The sequence below is a fragment of the Polyergus mexicanus genome, unplaced genomic scaffold (genome assembly GCF_030449975.1).
Source record: "Polyergus mexicanus isolate NDT 795.1 unplaced genomic scaffold, iyPolMexi1.0 SCAF_27, whole genome shotgun sequence".
NCBI lineage: Eukaryota > Metazoa > Arthropoda > Insecta > Hymenoptera > Formicidae > Polyergus > Polyergus mexicanus.
In genome coordinates this window covers 3,867,032-3,877,986 of record NW_027223347.1, presented here as the reverse complement: position 1 = coordinate 3,877,986, position 10,955 = coordinate 3,867,032, and the positions used below count along the sequence as shown (strand labels likewise).

Sequence of the window (10,955 nt, the reverse complement as noted above, 5' to 3'; positions counted from 1 at the left end):
GGACATGTTTATCGGTGTACTTACAAAAGGCGGGTGTCGATGTCTGAAATATAAGACAAGCGCCGATTTCCGGCTACTCGATAATTTATAAATAATATAGCGTCAGTAATAAACACTGCCGCAGCAGATCTGGATTTTTTCGATGCGACAGGATAGTATCGTTCGAGTTGCCGGCGAGAACGCTACATAGTGAAAAAAGGAAAAACGTGCGCAATCACGTCGATGTAAAATTATTAACAAAGTGGGACGGGCGATACGGCGCGGAGGCGATGATCGCGAAACCAAATTTTCATAGCAGAAGCGTCTTTTCGGAAAATTTGGTCGCCGTTGAACTGCGCAACCTCGAGGTGAAATTCAATAAACCGATCTATGTCGGTATGTGTATACTCGATATATCGAAAGTGTGTTTATACGAATTTCACCACGAGTACATGTTACCGTTATATCGCAAAAATTGTAAAATAATGTACACCGATACAGACAGTTTGATTTATCACATCGAGTGCGAGGATGTGTACGAGAATATGAAACGCGATATCGCTAGATTCGACACGAGCGATTATCCGGCTAACAACGCGTACGGTATACCGCTCGAGAACAAGAAAGTGCCGGGTTTGATGAAGGACGAGAATAACGGTGCGATCATGACTGAATTTGTCGGGCTTAGAGCAAAAATGTACGCGTTGCGAGTAAATAGTAAAAAGGATACAAAAAAGGTTAAAGGTGTCAAGCGTAACGTCGTAGCGAGAACGATAACGTTCGACGACTACACGCGGTGTCTGCGCGATGACATTGAAATGACTCGACAACAATCTTGCATAAGATCAAAATTGCACGAAGTGTACACAATCAGCGAGACAAAAATCGCTCTAAGTCCGCACGACGACAAGCGATATATCGTACCTGATTCGACCGACACCCTACCGTGGGGACATTACCGGATACCCTTATAATGTAATGTATATATGTACGTATGTACGTATGTACGTATGTACGTATGTACGTATGTACGTATGTACGTATGTACGTATGTACGTATGTACGTATGTACGTATGTACGTATGTACGTATGTACGTATGTACGTATGTACGTATGTACGTATGTACGTATGTACGTATGTACGTATGTACGTATGTACGTATGTACGTACGTATGTATGTATGTATGTATGTATGTATGTATGTATAAGGAAAACAAAATAAATATATATATTCCTATCTTTCTTTTTTTCTTTTTTTTATATTTCATATTTTATATGCTGTATACATCTTACATATATTTTTTATATTTCAGATACTTTATATGTATTTCATATTCTTTATATGTTAAAAATAAAATACAGTTTGTACGAATTAAACCACATTGTCCTTATGTATCCAAGAGTTGTGCGATCCATCGAATCCCAACCATTTGACGTAAACCTCGTCACCTCTCCTGCGCAGTACTTTCTCCACGAGATACACGTCCGGATAAGTCGCGCGACGCAACTCGTACTCGTAGAACGCTCCAGCGACAGATTTTTTGCGATAGTCCTCGAGTAGATAAGTTACGGGATTAGTACGTTGCACTTTAACGATCTTAAACACTTCGGTGGTCCAGTTTGGCGTGTAACCCTTCTCGAAGATCGTCTTGTACTTGCTAACGCGTACCGGGTCACCTACTTTGAACTTTGCCGGACTCGCGATCTTTATCGCGCTGTACACAGTATCCAAGAGTCTTTCGGCGATCGCGGGGGTAACGTCGGCGGGTCGCATACCGATCGTTCGATGCTTGCGCGTGTTGTAATCCGATACGAGTCGCGGCAACGCGTCGACCCACTTGTAAGTTCCGTTGAGCGTAAACATCTTCCACATATCGTTCTTTAACGTACGATTGAATCGTTCGACGACCGATGCCTTCAACACCGAATACGTGGAATAATGATTGATGTTGTGTTTCTTCACGAGACGTTGCACGTTGGCGTTGTAAAATTCCTTCCCCATATCGGTTTGCATATTTTTCGGGCGCCTCTCGCTATTTCGAATTATCTCCGCGATAGCGTCAGCCGTCTCGCTTCCACCTTTATTCTTGAGCGGTACGGCCCACGCGTACTTGCTCAACACATCGATGACGGTGAGTATGTAGTGGTACCCTCTGTTGAAACGAGAGTACGGACGCATCTCGACGATGTCGGCTTGCCACAGGTCATCGTAACCCCGCACTACGACGCGTCTTCGGGGAAAATTTCTTCTCGCCGAAGCATGCAGTTCCTCGACGAGTCGTAGCTTCTCGATATTTTTACGTCCGTTGGATTTTAACGATGTCATGTTTTTAGCGGTGCGGCTAGTCGGCGTGTAATAATACGTGTAAAGAAATTACATTATAATTTATATCTCTAACTTTTAACCACTCAATAACCGTTTATTCCCGGTCATCGTCTTTCAATAGTGGTTCTTTGTCATCGTCTTTCAATAGTGGTTCTTTGTCATCCGTCATTCGTCGCCGTTCGATAGCCGTTCGTAGCCGTTCCTGACCCGTTCGGTAGCCGTTCCTAATTCGTTCGCAGCCGTTCCTGAACCGTTCCTGAGCCTTTAGATAACCGTCCGATAACCGTTCCTGAACCGTTCGACCGTCCTTCAACCGTTCGTAGCCGTTCGTGAACCGTCCGTAGCTGTCCGTGAACCGTTTCTTGTCGTCCATTGTCGTTCGTTGACGTTTCGATGACGTTTCGTTGTCGTTCGTTGACGTTTCGTTAACGTTTCGTCGTCGTCGTCGTTTCGTTGTCGTTCGTTGACGTTTCTAATCTAGCGATATTCGCACGCCGAAGCTCGTTTACCACAATCTGTAACGCTCGCACGTCTTTCTCTAACGCTGCAAGCTTCTCGTCTAACTCTTTCAGTTGATTTCTCAACGTTTTAACGCATTGATCCACGTACAGTTTGTTGATGGCGTCGGTATCAGCCACAGGTTGCGCTACACGACGAATCTTGCGCGACCTCGCGTCAAAGTCCGTAACGGCGCGACACAGAGCGTTATCGCGCACGAAATTTCTCATTAATCCGTTCCATCGACGATACGAAATGGCATTCGTCGCGTCTTTGCTCTGCTCGAACATTCCAAATTTGTTGATGCGCATCATCGATGCGAGAGACGTCGGTCGATCGATTGATTAGTTTTGCCGAGATACCGCTTAATTTATAATAATACCGGCTTCGCGAAGTTCCTCGATGATCGATAGGATCTCGTTGTCGTGGCCGTTGTGGCCCGCTTGGTACGAAGCGTCGAGCAATCGTAAACGATCCACCAGCTCGTTGGGATCGTCCCAGTGCACGTAGTCGATCTTGTTGTCGGTTAGCGTCATCGCGCGAAGCGCGAATAATCCCTTTCCAGATTTTGTTTTTTTGGATTCGATCGGTATCAGCTTTGCGATTATTTCTTTGTACTTGTATCCCCTGTTGCCCATTAATCGACCCTGCGCATCGTGATTGCGTTTATGCGCGTTCGTCGTCAACAGCATACTCTTGTACGTTTGCTTGTCATTCTCCGTATAGATGACGTCATCGGGGACTTTTTTGAAGATCAACTCGTAAAGACCAGGTGTGCCGACGTATCGTACGCCGTCGATAATTATGTTATCCGCGTTGTCCACGTCAAAACGTTTATTACCGAACATCATTCCATCGTTGTCGAAATAAACACCGTACACGGTGTCAATACCGCTCTCTCGATCGCCGCTCAGGACAGGCCAGACGTACCTCCGACCCAGCGGACCTAACTGATCTCGCAACGTTTCTCGACCTTCCAGTGTTTGCAACTGATTTCGGACGGATGTCACGAGCGAGTCGTCCGTGGTTTCGAAAACATCCTCGTTCGCGAGTAATTCGGACATCGTAGGTTGTACGGTTCTCATTGACGCTGATGGTGTAGAGGTTATCGGCGGTACATCCAGTAGAGGGTCCGACCGTTTCGATTTATGCGGTGCTGGTGAGCGATCCGACCTGAAGTTGGATCGTTTTCTTTTTTGCGGTGTCGCATCATCTTTCTCGCGCTTCGGGATGGATAACGCTTCGATCCCCGCGTCGGTGTTACTCCCCGGCTCGTTCTTCATCGCGATCGAGCTAGAGTTGTCGACGATCTTTCGTAGCGGCTCGATGAGAGGTCTAAAGCGCCTGTCCAACACGATATCCTCATCGATCTTACCGGTCTTCAAAGCGCGATATTTCTTGCGAATCGATTCGCTCGTTTTCACAATTGCCCTCGCAATCTTCTCGCGCTCGCGAATATCCTCGCTCTTATCGATCGCAGCCATCGCGGAAAAGCAAAAAAATGTCAATCTCTCTCTCTCTCTCTCTCTCTCTCTCTCTCTCTCTCTTACATTTCACCTCCGACGAAGTATCGGCAACGACTAATCGTTTTGCGGTATCGCGAACACGTTAAATCCTTTTCTGTATCGCCCATCGTTGAGCGAGCTGTCCTTATCTATCACTACGAATCCATACTCGCATTGCCAACAATCGCGACACAACGCGCAAAATTCATCGTACGGCATGTCGGTATTCACGTGATCGTTGTACACGTGTTTCAGGTTGGTACCATCCTGTTTGAACAGGATCAGCAGGTTCGCGTTGTCGCGTATCAGATGTTTAGGTATTCTCGCGTACGTCTGACAGAGATAAAAGCAGTCGACGCTCGAGTGCCGGCCCATTGAGAAGTACTCTCTCACAGCATCTTGCTTATCACATGCCACGTCATCGAACACAAAGATCGAGTTTGGACGCGCCTCGCTCGGCGGAATGACGTCACTGTTGTTGGAGAACGTGAAGTAGCCGATTTCGTCGATCGATGTCAGCAAATTCTCCAGATATCGATATTTTGGTTGTTGCAACGACTTTGAGTACACGTACACGTTTTCGAAACGTACACCGTGCGGACTTTCCAGCAGGCTTATCAGAACGTTGGTTTTACCACAATTCGAGGGACCGCAAACGATTGCGCGTATAGTAGTCGGTAGCATCGCGCCATGCTTGCGCATCTCCGCGTTGTCCCCCATCGATCGTAATCTGTCGTCGCAATTCGTCACGCGTATCGCCAAAGGTTGTCGCACGAATCTCATTTTTTCACACTATCGACTGAGGAACGCTGGATCGAACGCCTATTTATAGGTGCGCGGAACCGCGAATCGCTCAGTAACGAAAATGTTCGTCCTACTGTCGAGACCTTCCGATATTTGCGATTTGAGCGCCGAACAGTTACAGTTTGTGCCGAAAGTTGTTCTGCTGCGAATGTGCGGCGATCACGTCCACTACTTGTGGGACAAGCTTCCGGAACATATAAAAGCGGATTTGGAGGTTCAACAATATCGACGCTGTTACGAACATTACAATCGACCGTGGTAGCGAACGCACATCGACGGTCCAGCACCGTTGATAAAAGATTGCGACGAATGTCAACGAAAATAGGTACAGGCCTATTAAATCGTGCGATAAACGCCCTCCCTTTCGAGTTACATATCCCCGGCTATCAGTTTTGCGGCCCGGGCACTCATTTGGAAAAACGATTGGCGAGAGGTGATCGGGGTATAAATCCATTGGACGCGGCCTGTCGCGAGCACGATAGAGCGTATTCCCGGAACACCGATCTCACCGAGAGACACGCGGCTGACAGGATACTCGCCGAGAAAGTGCGAACTCGCATCGTCGCGAAAGATTCGACTCTCGATGAGAGAGCCGCAGCTAGAGCTGTTTGGGTAGCGATGAAAGCCAAGACAAAAATCGGCATGGGTATGAAAACGAAGACAAAGACGAAGATGAGGACTACGCGGAAAAGGTCGACGAAAAAGCGGATACTTCCGACAGCGAAACGAGGCGGTGTATTGCCGATTCTACCGATGTTGGGTGCGCTCGGATCCTTGATCGGCGGAGCGGCTGGCGTGGCCAAGGCGGTGAACGACGGCAAAGCTGCGCGTCGTCAGCTGGAGGAGCTGCAACGCCACGATCGCGCGATGGAAGGTCGCGGGCTTTATCTCGCTCCGTATAAATACGGACAGGGACTATATCTCGGCCCGTACAAACGTGGACAAGGAGTGGCAACGAAGAAAAAAAAAACGTCAAAAAGACGCTAAAAATGCATATGGGTGTGACAACGAACATACAATTAGAACAATTGGCGAAACGTATGCGTATACCGTACTTTAGAGGTGTTTTCATGCGTGATTCGTTACCGATTGGTGGTATATATCGAAACGAAAGCGGTATCGTGAATTTGGATAACGCCAAAGGACCGGGTACTCATTGGGTAGCGTACGCAAAGAGGGGAAATCGCGTTATATATTTCGACGGTTTTGGTAATCTTCGACCTCCGAATGAATTGGTTCGATATTTCGGATGGAATGTGACGAAGATCGAGTACAATCGCGCGTCCTTTCAATCTTACGATCAAAGCATCTGCGGACAATTGTGTCTGCGGTTTCTCCAAACGGTCGACGACAATCGGTGCGAACTTAAAGCCTGACGATGCGCCGTTAAGATTCAGTATTCGTTAAGCAGTTTTGTCGACATGTCTATGACATTCACGCTGACCGGGAAGAGTAGCGTCCTCGCGGCACACTACCATCCGGCCATAGATTTGAGCGACGGTGATTACGAGCTCGGTCTAACAAATTTTGAGACTTATCATACGATATCGAACGTGAATTCCTCGAATAATAAATTTTATTTCGATGAGGATGACACGGAAATTACGATTCCCGAGGGATCGTACGAGATACGCGCAATACACGAGTTTTTGAAACGTACAATTTCACGGAAACGCCCGCGACGCGTAGTTCGCTCCGGCAATCGTGTCGACAAACGCGGTGATATCACGGGGATATCGCGAGAGGAGACCGTTCGAGCGAACGGTGACGAAGACGAGGTTGTAGAATACCCGATAGTGCTCCGTGCTAATTACAATACGATGAATAGCGAGATCAAGTGCGCTTTCCGAGTAAACTTTAACAAACCCAACAACATTGGATCGCTGCTGGGATTCTCGTCGAAGCGTATATTGCAGCCGGGACACTGGCACCAATCGGACATGCCGATTAATATCATCAACGTAAATATTATCCGCGTAGAGTGTAACGTGACCGCTGGTGCGTACAGCAATGGCAAACGCGTTCATACGATACACGAATTTTCACCGAGCGTACCGCCAGGATATAAGATATCGGAAACGCCGGCGCAGATCATTTACCTGCCGATCATCGCGCGGAGCATTACGGATCTAACGATACGCGTCGCGGATCAAGCCGGACGATTGCTCGATTTTCGAGGAGAAGAGATCACCATCAGATTGCACGTACGACGGCGACAAAATTAGCGCGCGATACATGAGATGCTCGTGTTGAGCGGAGCGAAAGACGCGATAGATAACGCGACAACAACGACAACAACAACATCAACATTCGCTAATATTCGATTATCCGGTTGCGCCAAGAAAAAGAAACTCAACGCGTCAAACGTTGAATTTTTACAATCTTTGGGATTCGCGGTGCGAAATATCTGAGAAAACATGACCGATATCCTTAACATCGAAGGCGAGCCGGTCTTTGACGATCGTATCGTCAAGATCGAGACTCACACGTACAACCCGTACGCCAATACGACGTTTGAGCACAGCGATGAGATACGAATACCCATACAACAACAGGATCTGTATACGTTACCGTATGAGAGTTTTCTATACATCGAGGGAAAACTAGTGATAAACAAACCAGCTGAAGGGTTTGATGTGGTACTGGGAAATAATTGCGTCGCGTTCATGTTCGATGAGATTCGATACGAACTCGACGGTGTGGAGATTGATCGTAGCAGAAATGTGGGAATAACCAGCACACCCAAGAACTATGTAACGATATCATCCGATAGAACCGTGATTATGAGAAACGCCGGCTGGGATTCGCCTACTAACACGAATGGATACTTTAATTTTTGCGTACCGCTCTACATGTTATTGGGATTTTGCGAGGATTACAGGCGCGTGGTGATTAACGCTCGTCACGAATTGATCTTAATACGATCGCGCAACGACAACAATTGCATGATTGGAAATTTGGTGTTGGAGCCTGTGATCGACATATTCAAGATACAATGGCGAATGCCGCACGTCGTATTGAACGAGATTAACAAGTTATCGATGCTGCGCGCCTTGGAAAGCGGACAATACCTCAGTATGGGTTTTCGCTCGTGGGATCTGTACGAATTTCCGCTATTGCAGCGTACAACCAAACATTCGTGGCCCATTAAGACCGCGACTCAGCTGGAGAAGCCGCGATACGTTGTTTTCGTTCTGCAGACAGGTCGGAAGAACGTCATGTCCAAGGATACGAGTCGATTCGACGACTGCAAATTGATCAACGTGAAACTCTATCTGAACTCGGAATGTTATCCGTACGACGATATGAATCTGGATTTCGATAAAAACAGATGGTCGATTTTGTACGACACGTATCAACGTTTCTGCAAAAAGTATTACGGATACGAGTATCTCGAGCCGAGTCTCACCGTCACGCAATTTTTACGTAACGGTCCATTCGTGATCATCGATTGCTCTCGACAAAACGAATCGGTCAAAAGCGCAACCGTGGATGTGAGATTGGAATTCGAGTGTAAGGAGAACGTGCCGCCGAATACCACAGCGTACTGCCTCATCATACACGACCGCGTGATTCAGTACAACCCGTTGACCAATGTTGTGCGCAAAATCACCTAAGGGGAATGAGACGATATAAAATCTGTAATACATCAGGATCAATCGCAGTCTTGTTCTCGACGTGTCGATATAAAAAAGAAAAACGTTATGTCCGTACCAACGTTCGTGGACCTACAAGGATTCTTCGTCGGGATGAAATTCGTCGTAAAGGAGGTGGCGGTGCTGAAAAAGGGGACCGTTCTGGCGCATTACATTTTTACATACTCCCTACCATGGAATCTCCTCACGAAATCCGACAAATCCCGCGCTTCCTGGCTGATCGCGAATCACCATGGATTACGATGGGAAGACGGAAACGTGCCGTACAGCATGGCTAAACGCTTGATTACATCAGCCGTGCTTGGAACAGAAGAGGATGACGAGACATCGACTCTCGTGTACGTTAAGGGATGCCAGAAACGGGAATGGCTGGTGGATTTGCTCGAGAATCTTGCGAGAGAAAATTTAATCATCGAGACTTTGGATGCTGATTACGAAGATATTGAATCTTTAAATAATCTAGATGTTACTAATACTATACGATGCGGAAAACATGTTAAGAATTGCGCATTACAGAATGTATTAAAAATATTTAACTGGTGGTCGCAATACCAAAAAAAATTGTAATATTTTTATAAATAAAATGTGTAAACGTATTTAATGTTTTTTTTATTTCTTATTCTCCCACTCCTTTCCTCGCGAGTCGTTTCTAAGAATTCTTTGTAACGTTGGCCGTTTCCCCTTCTCCTAAATTTTCAGAACAATAATCTCCCATCGCATCATACGTTGACCGTTTCCCCTTCTCCTAAATTTTCAGAGCATTGATCTCCCACCACATCATACTTTTGAAACATAAGCGTCGCGTATATTCGATTAATTTTTATACGATCAGTATCGCATCAACCGCTAGCACCAACGGTTCACTTCTCATAACCGAGAGACAAAATGTACTCCGCTGAAGGAAGCACCAGCAACGGTTGCAAACGCGCGAATTACTACGTTCCTCGAGACGAAATTAAACCGTGCAAGAAACCACGAGATGAAGTTAAGCCGTACAAGAAACCACTTGATTTGTAAGTATCACATATGTTTTATATATTTTTATATATATATTTTTCATATATGTTTTTCCATGCTATTTCATATTTTTATATTTTTTCAGATGCGATAAACCACGTATTTTGGTACGCAGATTTGCTTTGACGCGCACTGCTTATAAATACTTGGATATCGGAATCAGCGTTGGAATAACATCTTACGTGGAACTGCATCTGGGTGATAACCGAGGCAACCGAATCGTTTTGTCTATCGATACATGGGAATCGCTAATGCTGAAACGAGCGGACGTTGAACAACTTGTACAGACGCCTAATCATGCACCGATATGGATTAACGATTTAACAATTGAGATTGTTAAAATAAGTGATGCGAGTGTTGTCAAACTTACGTTGCGCAATTCTTGCTTGTACATGAAATCGTCAACTATATTTTTCTTATTCGAACTCGAATACTGTGTTAATCACGAATATTTGAAGCTGTGCGGGAATCTAGAAGCTGTAAATGATAGTTTCGATCAATTTGTTCGGAGTTTGCAAAGTAATATGTTTGGCGCCGAGAGAGATTCTGCGGTCAAAATCTTGCGCGAAGTCTATGATAAAACATCTATCATAGATTGCGAATTATTAGCTTATGCTGTGGATGAAATTTTGTCTGAAACCTTGAGACGGGGTGATGTATGGTAATATATAAATAAATAAATGTGTTAAAAATGAAAAAAAAATGATTATGTATTTCTTTCGCTTCCCTTCCTTGCATATCCTCCGTACAAACCGCGCGCGATCTTAAGGTACGATGCCGTAATGCGTGGGAGAAGGACGGCGCGAGGCGTTCGCATGAGCGCGGGAAAGGGATAGCGTTCGTAAGTCGGTGCGATGAGTATAGCGTTCGTAAGACGGCGAGTATGAGGGAGATAGCGCGAGGCGACCGCATGCACGCGTGTGGGAGAAGGACGGCGCGAAGCGTTCGCATGAGCGCGGGAAAGGGATAGCGTTCGTAAGTCGGTGCGATGAGTATAGCGTTCGTAAGACGGCGAGTATGAGGGAGATAGCGCGAGGCGACCGCATGCACGCGTGTGGGAGAAGGACGGCGCGGTAAGTCGGTGCGATGAGTATAGCGTTCGTAAGACGGCGAGTATGAGGGAGATAGCGCGAGGCGACCGCATGCACGCGTGTGGGAGAAGGACGGC

At 46.3% G+C, this 10,955-nt stretch overlaps 3 protein-coding genes across 3 annotated transcripts; 2 read left to right on the top strand and 1 right to left on the bottom strand.

Annotated features, from left to right (window-relative positions):
• Window positions 1-223: 223 nt before the first annotated feature.
• LOC138943572 (uncharacterized) lies at window positions 224-953 on the top strand. The gene has a single exon (XM_070314502.1). The coding sequence runs from the start codon at window positions 270-272 to the stop codon at window positions 951-953; it is 684 nt and encodes a 227-aa protein (XP_070170603.1). The 5' UTR covers window positions 224-269.
• Window positions 954-2,753: 1,800 nt separating this feature from the next.
• LOC138943502 (uncharacterized) lies at window positions 2,754-4,289 on the bottom strand. Its single transcript, XM_070314354.1, has one exon. The coding sequence runs from the start codon at window positions 4,287-4,289 to the stop codon at window positions 3,171-3,173; it is 1,119 nt and encodes a 372-aa protein (XP_070170455.1). The 3' UTR covers window positions 2,754-3,170.
• A 3,242-nt stretch (window positions 4,290-7,531) lies between these two features.
• LOC138943501 (uncharacterized) lies at window positions 7,532-8,731 on the top strand. Its single transcript, XM_070314353.1, has one exon. It carries the CDS (start codon window positions 7,532-7,534, stop codon window positions 8,729-8,731), a length of 1,200 nt encoding a protein of 399 aa, XP_070170454.1.
• Window positions 8,732-10,955: the final 2,224 nt, after the last annotated feature.

Coding starts and splice junctions, on each gene's coding strand:
- LOC138943501 (XM_070314353.1), top strand. CDS start 7,532: ATGACCGATATCCTTAACATCGAAGGCGAGCCGGTCTTTGACGATCGT.
- LOC138943502 (XM_070314354.1), bottom strand. CDS start 4,289: ATGGCTGCGATCGATAAGAGCGAGGATATTCGCGAGCGCGAGAAGATT.
- LOC138943572 (XM_070314502.1), top strand. CDS start 270: ATGATCGCGAAACCAAATTTTCATAGCAGAAGCGTCTTTTCGGAAAAT.